At 53.7% G+C, this 14,092-nt stretch overlaps 6 protein-coding genes across 6 annotated transcripts; 4 read left to right on the top strand and 2 right to left on the bottom strand.

Annotated features, from left to right (window-relative positions):
• Positions 1 to 165: 165 nt before the first annotated feature.
• N7532_007048 (PHD finger domain protein) lies at positions 166 to 2,478 on the bottom strand (the record flags this gene model as incomplete). Its single annotated transcript, XM_056619541.1, has 2 exons — positions 166 to 343; positions 437 to 2,478. The coding sequence occupies 2 exons, from the start codon at positions 2,476 to 2,478 to the stop codon at positions 166 to 168; spliced, it is 2,220 nt and encodes a 739-aa protein (XP_056475700.1).
• Positions 2,479 to 5,812: 3,334 nt separating this feature from the next.
• On the top strand, positions 5,813 to 6,843 carry N7532_007047 (DUF1996 domain-containing protein; the record flags this gene model as incomplete). Its single annotated transcript, XM_056619540.1, has 2 exons — positions 5,813 to 6,050; positions 6,110 to 6,843. 2 exons carry the CDS (start codon positions 5,813 to 5,815, stop codon positions 6,841 to 6,843), a joined length of 972 nt encoding a protein of 323 aa, XP_056475699.1.
• A 624-nt stretch (positions 6,844 to 7,467) lies between these two features.
• Positions 7,468 to 8,518, top strand: N7532_007046 (DUF2293 domain-containing protein; the record flags this gene model as incomplete). The annotated part of the gene is made up of 3 exons (XM_056619539.1): positions 7,468 to 7,689; positions 7,763 to 7,885; positions 7,946 to 8,518. 3 exons carry the CDS (start codon positions 7,468 to 7,470, stop codon positions 8,516 to 8,518), a joined length of 918 nt encoding a protein of 305 aa, XP_056475698.1.
• A 619-nt stretch (positions 8,519 to 9,137) lies between these two features.
• N7532_007045 (uncharacterized protein) lies at positions 9,138 to 10,415 on the top strand (the record flags this gene model as incomplete). Its single annotated transcript, XM_056619538.1, has 2 exons — positions 9,138 to 9,500; positions 9,564 to 10,415. The coding sequence occupies 2 exons, from the start codon at positions 9,138 to 9,140 to the stop codon at positions 10,413 to 10,415; spliced, it is 1,215 nt and encodes a 404-aa protein (XP_056475697.1).
• Positions 10,416 to 10,923: 508 nt separating this feature from the next.
• N7532_007044 (Rieske (2Fe-2S) protein) lies at positions 10,924 to 11,468 on the bottom strand (the record flags this gene model as incomplete). The annotated part of the gene is made up of 2 exons (XM_056619537.1): positions 10,924 to 11,169; positions 11,232 to 11,468. 2 exons carry the CDS (start codon positions 11,466 to 11,468, stop codon positions 10,924 to 10,926), a joined length of 483 nt encoding a protein of 160 aa, XP_056475696.1.
• A 166-nt stretch (positions 11,469 to 11,634) lies between these two features.
• N7532_007043 (pseudouridine synthase PUS7) lies at positions 11,635 to 13,846 on the top strand (the record flags this gene model as incomplete). The annotated part of the gene is made up of 2 exons (XM_056619536.1): positions 11,635 to 11,834; positions 11,890 to 13,846. 2 exons carry the CDS (start codon positions 11,635 to 11,637, stop codon positions 13,844 to 13,846), a joined length of 2,157 nt encoding a protein of 718 aa, XP_056475695.1.
• Positions 13,847 to 14,092: the final 246 nt, after the last annotated feature.

Below are 14,092 nucleotides of genomic sequence, written 5' to 3'. Positions count from 1 at the left end.
GTATATAGTATAGGTATCATGAAGAGGGGGTTAGCACAATTAGGAAAATAAACGCGGGAGGCGGCCCGACTAAGGTAGAAAACCCGGCAAGAAGAACAAAAGAGAGGGGGTCGTTCAGACAGGCCCTGGACTAATATAGGCGTCGTTTATGCATCCTCGGCAGCGCTACCGGAATCGAAACGACTTGTGTGCCAGAGGGGATGGCGGGCCGCCTCCGTAGCTTGATCGGACCCGGTTCTGTCGAGACGGCGTTTGATCGCAGAAGACACAGACATAGAACGACGGCAGGTTGGAACGCTCCAGTCCGACACATTTGGTATGTAGCCAGTGGGTACATGATTCACTTGTAAGAGTTAGTACCTTAAAGTTATAGAACGTCGGGAGTCGAACCGAGGCAAGGAAACTCATTGGTCGAGGGAGTAGTCAGGTTGCTTACCATTGAATCATGAGATGGCCGCCATTGTCCATAGATCGGCAGATACAGCGTGTCCCGTTGCTTGGGTTGCTATGGCGGTCGGTGCTCGGAGTAGCCAGGTCGGGATCCGTGAGGGTAGTCGGAGAAGGGTTGGATTGACGGGTGTGTAGATCGAAATCACTGTGGAGGCGTGGGGGCGATGAACGCAAGTTGGCGAACGTATGTGAGGATCGCGGCATTGTACGTGTTCCATACCCGCCAGTCGACGGCCTACTCGTGCCTCGTCCGCGCTCCTTGAGCACTTGACGGAGAGCATGTTGCGCATCGCCGCTATCTGAATCATAGGGGTCACCGGGTAGAGCCTGCGAGGCAACACTGCCTCTAGTATATGTAGCATCGGAGTGCAGCAGCGAAGAGTGCCGCTTCGGGGTTCGCTTTACAGCCTCTGGCGATCCCCGGTAGGTAGTTCGGCCGTTCGCTCCCCGTGAGGAGCCAGCCCAAGGAGACATGCGGCCCGAATGGGACGAGACCACGGTGGAAGTATATGATCCTTTTGAGGGAGGCCGGGAGCCGGAATCACTTCGCGACAAAGGCCGCCGCGCGCCCTCGAAAAGAGAAAAAGATGATTGTGATCGGGGAAGAACAGGATATTCTGAATATTCAGCCGGATCCGCTTCACTCTCGGTAGCAGAGCCATCGAGGTCCATGCCGGTCAAAGGATCAGTTAAACCTGTCGGGTTCTGGTCCACAGGCTTCATTTCTGCCTTGGCGCGGCCATCGGAGCCAATGCGAAGCACCACGGACTGTGAGCGAGTGGGAAGACCTGCGGCAACCGAGTTCGACCGACTAAGAGGCACTGGACGCATGGTTTTGACTGGAGAAGACCGGCCAGACGCCCGTCCTTTCGAGGGGCTCTTCCGAATGCCACTTGTTGACGCCCGAATGCTGCCCGCTTGGCTAAGCGGCCGGGCCGCAGAGCTCGTGATGGCTGTATGAGTAGCACTTCGAGCCAATCCCGGTCGTCTCCCTCGTGGTGTGTACTCCTCATCCTCCTCCGAGAGGTTCTCGAATGACCTCGCAGCCGGTGGTTGGCCCAGCGCACGTCGCAGCTCCTCACGCTTGAATTCTTGGGTTTGGTGGTGATACGGCTGTCTGATCCCGTGGAGAGGTCTTTGTTCTGGACTGAGCCGAGGCCCTCCAAATCGGCGGGCGGGAGAGCTCAGAAACATGGCCGGATCCTCTGCCTTGGCGATGGGGACTCGAGGTGAGGTCGAAAAGGGCGCAGGGAACAATGCCGCATCCGTTGGCGGCGCTGCCGAGATGCCAAAGCCGCCATGAAAGTCGGGCACGTCCATTGACCCATCGATAGCAGGCAATTGAGGGATATGCGTATTGTTTAACGAAGGAGGCAGATGGGCGGCCGATCTCCCTGTCTGGTGGGGAGGATTGGTGCTAGGCAGCGGAATATCAGTCGAGACCTGGTCCTGATCCTGGTCTTGGTCCCAGAAGAGTCGCTGCTGAGGGAAGAAGGGCGAGCCTGACGCATCCAATGAGGCTAGTCCGAAGAGATCGGGCGAGGCTTGAAGGTTGCCAAATAGCCGTGGTGAGGTCCCCAGCAAGCGGCTGGGGGTCTCGAGATGTCCTCCTAGCCGTGGGGTAGTGCCCCTCCCGGCACCTGCGTTGACGGGCTCGAAATCTGGGATTTTCCTCCGCGAGGCACTGGTGGGCGGCGGCGTCTGCATGGAAGCGGCGGACTTGGCCGAGTCGACTGTGCGCGGCTCATATTCGTCTTCGCTGACGGGGGCCAGGGGTTTCACAGGGCGAATGCGTCTGGCGGTGTCGGTCTGCTCGGTTTGGAGGCCCAGCTTCTGCGGCGAGCGCAGGAATTCGGGGCTGGAGGCATAGGGGTCGGCGGTATCCCAGGTGACCCGGGGATCGAAGAAACTCGACTCGAGCTTGGGGGTGGTAAAGGAGTCGAGCACCGCAGTCGACGGCGTCCTCGTGGGCGTCTGCGGCTCGCCAGTGGGATAGCTGAAGCTGAACATGGCGGGCATTAGCATCATGGTGGACGTGGCTCGGACAAGACAGGAAGGGGAGGGACGCTGGAGGTCTACACCCCGCACGCCGGAGTGGGCGAGTGGGAAGGGATGAGCATACCTGTGGACAGGCTGATCCCAACTCATGTCAGCAAGCAAGACCCGGCAACCATGGACGGTCGAAGCAGCTTGGAGGGCGAGGAGGAATGCTAGGGAGGGGCTCGAGGAGCATCACCCTCCCGAAGGGGGAGTATGGGAGGATGTCGAGCTGTCCGCCGCAGCCGTATATTTATCAGTGTCTGCTGAATGCTGGCTGTCGTCGTGTACTACGAGTAGTACTCTTAACTGTTGGGTAGGGAGTTGTGGTGGTGGCGGCGGTAGTTTTGGTTGTGGTGTGGTTAATGGCAGGAAGGAAGTGCTCGGTGTTTTTCTTTTGCTTAGTTGGTCGAGATCCGATCTAATTTTCTTTTTTTCCGTGGGGACGCCCTTTTTTTACTCAACGCTCCACCGATCCACTGCGACCAGTTCCTGCATATGCAGGAACAGTCACCTGCCTTTGACGAATGGTAAAATCTATACTGCTTGGGGTGGTACTTGGTGTCGATGTCTACTACTCATACGACTAGGCAGGTATACGGGCTGAGGGGACCTGAACGACGGCAAGAGGAACAACCCCCTAGGCTGCTCGACACCATTGCAGGCAGCACGCGGCTGAACCGACGCAGCTGAACCAGACCCACGACGATCGGGCCTCGCACCGGATTTCTGGGATGCGCGACGCCGATAGGCTGGGCTCGTCGAACGGCAGAGGCTCGCGATGGATGTGGTTTAGTGAGTCTCCATCGGCCTCCGTGAATGACGACATAAGATGAGATCAAACTCCGCTCTATCGCGGCTGTCGATTGAAGTCGGAGAGGTTGAGGAGCCATACAATAGACGATATGGCAGGTCTGCATTTTGATGAGCTGGCTCGACTGCCATCCTCCCCTGGAGTATTGTCTCCCGCCCGCAACGACGTCGGGTCCTGCTCCAGGGGTGCGCCGATCAGCCCCTGGCATCGGCCCAAGGCACAACAGCTCGACTTTTGGGGGCCTGGCTGCGGTCAGCTTGGGGCTGCGTTGCACTGTCAACGCCTAGCTTGCGCCCCTTGCTCTCATTTGCCCGGGGCTTCCCCTCAACTGGTTTCCTGTTCACCCGCCCTCCACTTCTCCTCAAAGCCCAAACGCAGGCTCGGGTGCTGGTGACTTGTGACTCTGCGGTAACCCACCTAAGCTCTCCACGCTAACATGCGAGCGTCGCTTCCGCGGCGCCATCTGCGGATATAGTTCGTTACCCTGATGCGGCCATCCGATCCGATCTGCTCCCACCCCCATAATCGCCTCGGCCCATTGTCATTGGAGCATAAAAAGGTTACTCCAGATATTCCGAACCTAGGAGAACCCTCCCCAGCCCGTAGACCCCATCGAACCCCCTTGGCTCCATGAGAGAGGTCGGTGTCTCGAAGCTTATCTGGCACTCGGAGCACGTCTAGTGTATGTGAACCTCGGGCCCCTCCCCCTGCCATGACTTGTAGCGAGTCAAACCACATCCCTTCTCAACCTTGAAGGCCGCTTCTTTGCTTGAGGTATGCTCACATGCGATGTGGCTGGTGTCTTTGAACACACTGAAGTTTTTTAACACGAAAAGAAAAGTAAAGATAAGAAAAGAAAATACGGTCGCGTCCCAATTGTCGGTCGTTGGTACAGTCTTCGGCCTCCCGAGGGGCCCTGGGGCAGTTGACATATGGCATTTTTTTGAAATTGCTGCCATATTTTCTCACAATTGCGTAGAGACTCGATGGCTCACTCCGTTGTGAAGAAAAAAAAAAAAAAAAAAAAAAGCTCATAGTGCTTCGGGATCCACGGCCGGCTGCTTTCTCTTTGTTTGCAGATTCTACATAATTGTATGGGTCGACCAAACGTGACGGGGGGATACCATGACACATTATCGTTGATTAAAGCACCCCGCGATCCAAGAAGCTGTCTGAAATGATATTTGCCAAAATTACCAAATTGATATCATGAGAATAAAAACAGATAACAGAGCGAAAAGAAGACTAACGAAAATTTTCATTCTTCGTGCGATCAAAACCATATCACAGTAATCCCAAGACAAAACAGTCAACATCACCGCAGGGGCTCTACTAGGTTTCTCGCACACTGCAGGGAAGATACACATACGACTACAGTGTCTTCTCAGTGCATCGCGTCTGTAGGATCAGGACTTTGACTGTTGCTCGGATTTCCCGAACCCACCAGCTCATAGCCGCCATTTGTTATTGCCCTGGTCTTTCAACTCTCACCTTCGTTTGCAAACATCTCCCGGTCAACCAAAGCGAAACAAGATCTGCCAGCTTCGGTCTTCGAGATCAACTCGCCATTAACGCAAACGCCCAGAGTGTGGTGACTCCGGCTACAAACAGGCAGGGTTAACTCCCAAGGCATGCTCTGTCGCCGGCGAACTCTGCTCCACAGACCAGCCAGCCCATTTCAAAAAAAGTCATACGACTGGCATCAAGGGTTCTCATTGCATCCACTGCGGCCTGCGAAGAGGTTCGATGTATTGGTGCATGTGGATTTCAAGCCGTTGCAGCAGCCGGTGAGGATTGCTCCGAAACACCACAGAACCACCTGTCAAGCACGGAGCGCTCCGGAATGGCCAATATGTCATGTCGAGGCTCAATTCAACGGTCGGCTTATTCAGATGTACTATGAGCCACGGTGCATTGGCATTTGGTATGAACTCGAGACAACAAGAAATGCTATCGTTGTTATTTCTCCGTCAGATCATACGCCACACCGGTGTACCACAAGCATGGAAAAAATTCGAAACAGAAAGCAATCAACAAAAACTGCCAGAGCAGTCAGAAATGAATAATGATTAACAGGACCACGCAATGCTTCCCATTACCGTGACCTACCGATGGCTTCGTCGGCAAATCCAGCAGGACCCGTTCTCGACAACGGCACTGAGCTGGTGCCAAGCGGGATGGTGAAACGTACTGATTGATTAACCCATTGGAGTTGGCCCACTAGATAGGGGTATTTCAAACATCTTTTCCCGTTGAAACGGCTGCTGTAACAACGGTCATTCGATAAATGAAAAAGGGTCCACTGGGCAAGGTCGGCTGGGCCCCAACATCCTAAAGCCGAAGCCCTAGTACACGACCCTAGTGTACGTCGCTGCACTTCTTAAGCGCCGTGCTCGACCTCCCTTCTCTTCTGTATTCCAACCTGACTTTCTTCTTTTCATCTTGTTTCTTTTACGTTTCTCATCACTCGTTCTTTGTGTTCGTGGTATGTTCTGAGAACCCGCCTCGACCATGCGTTCATTCATTGCTTTATCCGCTTGGGCAGCTGGCCTGACCCAAGCTTATACCGTCACCAACACCGATCTGTTCATGTTTAAGAACATCGATCCGATTGTGCTACCAGGACAGTATACGAGCCATATGCATAGCTTCTTTGGCTCGGATGCCGTGACTGTCAACACGACCACATCTGCTGAGCTGCAGAAGGGCTGTTCAAGCACCGAGAACCCGAATGACTTTTCGACATACTGTTCGTTCCTCGAGATTCTCTCCCATTTGTACAAACACCGTCCCACTAACACACTCCAGGGGTTCCCACGCTTTACCTGGTCCAGAATGGTACCCACAGACCCATCACGCCGATGCGCTTCAGCGCGTATTACGAGAATCTGAACTCGGCCGAGATCCCCATCCCACAGAACTACAAAGATCTTGCCGGTAACGTCTCCGCCCGGTCGCAAGACGATATCGAAGGCAACGCGGGCGTCAAGTGGTTTTGCGAGGGGGATCCTTCGGATGAGAATGAGGATGACGCTGCGTTCCCGACCAAGACCTGCTCGACACACCTGCAGACCCTGCTTCTCTTCCACGACTGCGCCAACCCCAAGACCCTCGAGTCGGCGTACTCTGAGAGCCCGAACTACTTCCCTAACTACGGCGAAAACCACTGTCCTAAGGGCATGTACCGAATTCCCCAGCTCCGCTTCTCCATCCGCTATGACCTTCGAAAGCTCCTGCCCGATGGTTGGGAAGGACGGCCGCCTTTAGAGCTCGCGTGTGGTCCATCCTACTGTACCCATGGCGATTTCATCAACGGATGGCTGCCGGAGGCTGCAGAGAACATGCTGAATGACTCTTCCAACTCCGGATTTATCCCGATCAATGGACCGCTCGGCGACTACAATGCTGGGTCCGTTTGTGGAGCTGGCAATGCCACCGATAGCGATCCAACCCACGGAACCAGCAATTACGCAAAGAGCGTGCGTATGATGAAGGGTGCATCCATGAAGCAACATCTTGTGAAGCATCGTCGCTGGGCTTGACGAAACTTCGCACATGATCCGGACTGGCGTGGAAAGATGGGTATGAAACGCCTCTGCAGACGGTCTCCACAGGACGAAAGTAATTAGAAACTCAAACTGGCATGTCATATACCTCAGAGGCTCAAAAATGCCATAATATAGTCGGTACTGTTCGGTTAGGTCGGAAAGGATGACCTCGAATTGAATGCATACTGCCAGCTCCCAGCTCCTCAACGACTTCTGTTAGAGATAACACGAGTTCCTTGAGATATCTAGTAAAACAGCGACTATCTGACGTAGGCAGCCAGTCTATTCTTATAGACAACCGAAATTGGGAATCCATTGTGGTAGGGAAAATAGACTGCGGTGCATTGAAACAGCACTGCTCGTGGTGGCCCGCCGAATCAGGCCTGCGCGCCTTCCCGCCCGCGTTCTGCGCGGGTCGAACAAAGACATCAAATAAACACTCCCCGAATCCCTCAAGGCAACTTGTGCATCAACACCACACGGCAGGGGATGTGACCTCGCGAATGATTACCACGCCCGGGCAGGTCATGACCTTTTGTCCATCACCTTCACTGAAGTCCTGATCCTTGTTTGCCAAATCTCCCTTCCTGCGCCCGCCGGCTACAACTCTCCACCAAAATGCCTCCCAAACGGAACGCTTCACGTAAGGTGGGAGCCAAGAAGAACAGACGCAAGAAGAATCGCCCCGGTCGCGGTGGTCCGCTTCACTCGTTACTCGGAGAGGCCGATCGGATGCCGCACTCGGACTTGAGTCGCCCGCTCCCACAAAAGCAAAAGCTGACACCGAAGACACGGGGCAAGCAAGTCTTCATTTTGGAATCAGATGATCCTCTTGAAAAGGTACGTATAATCTCGTCAGATGCTGCCATGGCATCATATGATCTCTCGCAGGCTATAGCCTAACATGCTGTAGAATGTCATGCAGAACTCGAAAATGCCCGATGGCTATGCTTTTGCCCCCAAAGGCAATGTCTACATCACGCGAAATTGTCGCACCAAGACCAAGGAGTCTGGCAAAATGGTCTACACGGTTTGGGTGGGTCTGCGCTTCCAGTGTTCTTTCTAAATGCCATTCAATGCTAAGACAAGCCCACAGGACAAAGCGGGCAGACGCAATTTTGGCATCCGGGTCCCCGATCCAATTCACAAAGAGGTCTTGCAAATGGCTGATGCCACCGCAGAATCTCGTGCCAAAGCTGTTGAATCTCGCGACACCAAAACCATGTCCCGAGCAAGAGCACTTTTGTGTCAAGAGTTCCCTTCGATGCCAGATGATGACCTTGAGAGCGTTTTGAATCACGCTTTTCTCAAAGGCTCACGACGCGTGGGCCGCACAGAAATGGTCACCGACAAAACCAAGGCCTCCCTGGCCGTAGAGGCCCATATCAGACATGTTCACACCAGTTACGACGCCATTCTGCAAAACGGAACTAATCGAGTGAATGCTCGCAAGCAAGTATTGCCAAGAGTCCAAGCTATTAAAGAGGCCTGGGAGACCAGAAGCAACAAATTGCTGGAACAAAGTCTGCCTGTTCGTCCGGCTCCGAAGGAGCGATCAAAGTCACCCCCAATTTCTGTGAGATCGTCAAGATCTCCATCCCTAGAGTCCCTGGCGTCGCTGGAGTCCCTAGTCTCTCTAGAATCTTCGGAATCTCTCGTGGAGCTTTAGAACATAGAGTCTTTGTTTGTAAGCGGGAGGACTTAGTGGCACTGTTCGCTTCCTACATTAGAAGTCTGTACGATACTATGATATGTTGAATTACGTTGATTATCCTGTTTGCTAGTTGCTGAATACCTTGATTAATAGATGAAAACTGGCTATATTACCCTGCAGCTATTCGTACATTTGATGTCCATTTGACCCCGTCGGTTGAATTCAGTTCTCAAGGATACTGAGTTCGAAGTGTTCACTTATCCACGGCAGTCCCGGGTACCAGCGCAGAACCTGAGAGCTCTCGGCCATTTCAATCAAGTATCGCAGACACCAGTCGCTGAGAACCGCCTGCAACTGGACCCTGCGATTTTCCACAACCCGCCATACCCCATTGCTATCTCCCTATAACAAGATACTAGTACTAACAAGACTACACTCGTGTGTGTACATAGTGCTGGCGGGGCAGTATAGGGTAGGGTACCCTGTACTTCTTAGCATTATCTGCATAAGCATTTTCCTTTCCGGGCTAATGGCGACTCCACGCCGCAGGGTCCACCCAGACCACGCTAGTTTCTCTTATATCTTACGCTGGTCGAAGGTCCCTGACTTGCCACATCATGGCTCATCGCTCACTATGTTGAGGCGATTCCGGCCCTTCTTGAGCAGCCGGCACAAGTATGTCGCCGTGGTAGCTCTGCTGGTCCTCCTGGTGCTCGTCAGGGGTCTCCCGTTCGGGTCGCACCGCCAGGATGCCGATGTGGGCGACCGCCCACGGTACCTGTATCGCTCCGCCTTCCGCGAAAACCCCGATACTGCCTATGAGAGGCAGCTCTCAGAGGCCCTGCGCGATATCGAGCGCCGACAGGTGGCGTTGCATGGCAAAGGCGGTCCATCGGAGACAATATGGCAGATTATCCTTGGCAAAGAGCCCAGTGCGGAGCACCGAGGTGCCGATTCGCTACAGTTCCAGGAGAAGAACCCGGAATGGGCGTACAAGGTGAGTGCCAATGGCCAGTATATGCATTTTATCCCCAGGGCTTCAGTTTGACTCCAAATCCAGCTCGTCACCACTGAATGGGCCGAGGAATTCGTGACAATCACGCTGTCCTCTATACCAGGCCTCGCGAGCCTCTACCATGCCTATCCCCACCACGTCCTTCGGGCAGATCTACTGCGGTACTTGATACTGTGGTACCATGGCGGCTACTATGCCGACGGGGATATCTTTCCGGCGCGATCGATTAAGGAATGTCCGTCGCTTCAAGACTCCGTATTCGAAACCGAAGATCCTGATATCTCCCTCGTCGTGGGCATTGAAATCGACGAACCTTTTGCCTCGCCCCAGAAGATGCGCGACTGGCACTGGGTCCGAAGCTATAGCTTCATTCAGTATACCATTTTTGCACCGCGTCGGTTCAGCCCTCTTCTGCGAGAAGTGATTGTACGAGTCTTGTCTCACACAAAGCGTCATCTTGACGAGAGCAACATCTTTCTGGGAGCACGGTACAATGAACTGACCACGCTGGAAATCACCGGGCCTGGTGTCTTTACCGATGCCATACTAGATGTGTTGTCTAACACCCTTCCAGCCTCGCACCCCTTTGTTTCCGAATCGGTGGCAGCAGACAAGGGCCTGGGCGATCTCATTTCACCATCCACAGGTGGTCTCACGGAGCGTGTGACCTGGGCTCCATTTCACCGAATCTCTGATCCCCGCTGTGCTAAGGGTATGGAGGCTAAGAATGGGGCTGAACTGGGTGGACTATGTGTGTTGCCTGTCAATGCCTGGGGTAATGGACAGAGACACAGCGGAGCTGAGAACTTCCAGAGCGCCCACGCGTGCGTCAACCATCGATTTGGCGGGACGTGGAAACCATGGAAGCAGACTTGGAAGAAGTATTTATTTGGTTGATCATGGGGTTTTCCCCTTTCACATTGTTTATAGTTGATATTGCCTCGAAACGCAATGTATATTCTTTAGTGTATATATACTTCAACTGTACCTGTGATCCAGAAGATTATGAGGTCCCAGTTGTACAGAATACATGAACGTATGGCGTTTTGCGATATTCGCAAGGGCATAAAAGAAACCCCCAGCTGTGGACCAGCACATTCAACCACCAAACGTGAAATTGACATGAGAGCACACGCGACTCTGCATACCAATTAGAGATCGACGACTCTTGTGCGCCGGTGATTGTAATCTGACGAGGGTCCGAAGCTGGTTGCTGCGCTTGAGATTGGCAGAGATAACCATATCATGCCACTTGAGCATGCCTGCAAGCGGTCATGTCTGCTAGAAGACCGCTGGCTAGCTCCATGTGCGACCTCGGGAAGTGCACAGCCTCTAGGCTGAACGGCGAGCACATGGATTACTTATCATGAATGGGCAATAGAACCCATTCAGGGCCATCCAAATCTCAGCCGATGCGCTGCTTTCGACGAACCCAGACTTCTTTGTCATCATCCTCGGCACCGGCTGGGGGATCTCGCAGCTGAACCTCCCACACCTTCAGCTTGTAGGTGCCGCGATCCGCCTTGCCCGTGATAATATCGAAGGACCAGTCATGTTTTGGGCACATGATACCGGTACTCAGAGTAATGCCAAAGTCTTCAATGTCAAATAGGTTGCCCTGTGACAGCGGGAATGCTGAGTGAGGACATTGCTATATACGAGTTTAGTCGGATCCCACCTGCATGGCGGTCGCATCCCAGGGTGTCCACTTACATGATCAACAGCATGGACCTTGCCCTTGTATTTGAACACGAGAACCTGATCCTTCATATCACCAGGCATGTCAATGTCTTCCACTGGCTCCGATGAGCCGCCCTCCTTGGGAATGTTGAAGGCCTTGCATCGCGGTGCGATCCGGTAACCCTCGTCGTCGTGAAGATCCGGCAATTCAGAGGCGAGTCCAATTCGTTGCCAGGCTACGCCCGCGTTTCGCCTAAATGGATTGAACATTTTAGGGCGAAGCTAACTGGGTGCTTTCGCGGCGTGCTCTGTCCTTTACAAGCTCAGGTCGGGCTTGGGTGGCTGTTTCCTGATTAGGAAGTTAGGGCTAACCCTACGCTGTACCAGATGCATGAAACTTCTCAGCTTCACTTCGTCCGACTTCCAACCCGGCGCAATGGAGCATCCAGAACTCGTGGAGTCGCCGCGAAAGCGACAGAAGACCGAAGCTGATACCGCGACCGATGGTGCTGCAGAAGTGCAGCCTGAGACCAACGTTCTGGCTCAAAATTCCCAGGTGCTGAAGGAGCTCGAGGTCGGTATCACCGAGTTCGTAACTCCTGAAAATGAAGGATTTTCGGGTATTTTGAAGAAGAGGTAAGAGATCACCAGCAAATAGATTTTTCATCCTTTGACTCAGCGCCGAATGCAGGTACACCGACTTCCTGGTCAACGAAATCCTGCCATCCGGCGAGGTTCTGCACCTCCGAAACATAACCGCGCCGAACTCCTCGAAGCAACAAGATAAGGCTCCCGCTGAGCCGGAGCCATCCACCGAGAAAAAAACGGAAGAGCCCGCGAAAGAAGAACCTCCAGCCGAATTCTCTGTGTCGGAGGAAGACAACGTGTTGCTCGGAGAATACCTTGGCAATGACAATGCTGCGACCGTTATCGCCCTGCACAAGCGCGCCATGTCGAACCCGAAGTTGAGACCTGCGGATATCGGCCAGGTGACGGTGTCTGTCTCGGATCGGGATGTGCGAACCAAGATCCATCAGACCATCCGTCGTGTGTTCAGATCGCAGCTTGAATCCTCCACCGACTCTGAGGGCAACCTCGCCATCACGGCTGCCAACAATCGCTTCAATCGTAAACCTCAGGGACGTGCTGCCCGCGGTGGCCGTGCCGCGGACGGTGGTCGCATGAGCTGGGACGAACTCGGTGGACCATACCTGCACTTCACGATTTATAAGGAGAATAAGGATACCATGGAAGTGATTTCCTTCCTTGCGCGCTCGCTGAAGATGAACCCTAAGGGCTTCCAGTTTGCCGGTACCAAGGACCGACGAGGCGCGACCGCTCAACGGGCCTGCATTCTCCGTGCTCACGCGGATCGCCTCGCGAGTATGAACAAGGGTCTTCGGAATGCCGTGCTGGGTGACTTTGAGTACCGCAAGCATGGTCTCGAACTTGGAGATCTAAATGGAAACGAGTTTGTGATCACGCTCCGTGATTCTGAAATTCCCGGTGTGGACCTAAAAGACCCCCAGGCCGCCATCGCCAAGACCAACGAACTTGTCGGCACCGCTCTGAAGAACGTTTGTGAGCGAGGATACTTCAACTACTACGGCCTCCAGCGCTTTGGTTCCTTCTCCACCCGTACCGATACCATTGGTGTGAAGATTCTGCAGGACGACTTCAAGGGAGCAGTCGATTCGATCCTCTACTTCGCCCCGCACGTTCTCGCTGCAGCGAAGGATGGCGAAGCGTCTACGGCGTTGATTAGCTCGGATGACAAGGCGCGTGCCGAGGCCATTGATATCTTCCACACCACCGGTAAAATCAACGATGCTTTGGCTAAGCTGCCGCGAAAGTTTTCTGCTGAAGCAAGCCTCATTCGTCACCTGGGCAAAGCGAAGTCTGACTACCTCGGTGCGCTACAAACGATCCCGCGCAACCTGCGCTTGATGTACGTGCATGCATACCAATCCCTGGTGTGGAACTACGCTGCCAGCCAGCGCTGGCGACTTTATGGCGATAAGGTAGTTGAGGGTGATCTGGTTATTGTCCAGGAGCACCGCGACAAGGAAGCCAATGCAGTGGCTGAGCCTGCCGGTGACATCGACGCGGATGGCGAGGTCATTATCAAGCCTCAGGGCGAGGACAGTGCCGCTGCCGCGGAAGATATGTTCACCCGGGCGCGAGCCTTGACAGCCGAAGAGGTTGCGGGCGGAAAGTACTCGATCTTCGATGTGGTTCTTCCTCAGCCTGGCTTTGATGTCATCTATCCCGCCAACAAGATGACCGATTTCTATCGCGAGTTCATGGGCAGCGAGAAGGGCGGTGGCCTGGACCCGTTCAATATGCGCCGGAAGTGGAAGGACGCTAGCCTCAGTGGTGGCTATCGCAAGCTTCTCAGCCGCATGGGTGCCGATTACTCCGTCGATACTAGGATCTACACCGAAGATAACGAGCAGTTCGTGAAGACGGATCTGGAAAAGCTGAAGGAAGACAGTGCCAGCGACAATGCACCGAACCTCGAGGGTGACAAGCTGGCGATCATTCTCAAGTTCCAACTGGGGTCGAGCCAGTATGCGACCATGGCCCTCCGAGAGCTGACCAAGGGCAAGATCCAAGAGTACAAGCCCGATTTTGGCGGCGGCAGATAAACCTGCTTTGTTATGATACCAAAAGTTTGACAGGAGAATAGAAAACCCGTCATTGTACATAAGCTATTCTAGACGGTGTCTTGTTTATGTCTGTCCCTGGTGGACGAAACGTTTTCTGCTTTGAGAATACATGGATTGCAAAAACCACTTTATGTGGCTACGTCTGGTGCATCATACCCGAAGATAATTTAGAAGGTGATGTAAAAAAATGTGCATCATTCTGCATATCACGACAAGATTATACTC

The sequence above is a fragment of the Penicillium argentinense genome (genome assembly GCF_028826775.1).
Source record: "Penicillium argentinense strain IBT 30761 chromosome Unknown utg000005l_segment0_segment0, whole genome shotgun sequence".
NCBI lineage: Eukaryota > Fungi > Ascomycota > Eurotiomycetes > Eurotiales > Aspergillaceae > Penicillium > Penicillium argentinense.
Note: the sequence above shows the minus strand (reverse complement) of the source record. Positions and strands in the feature narration are given on the sequence as shown.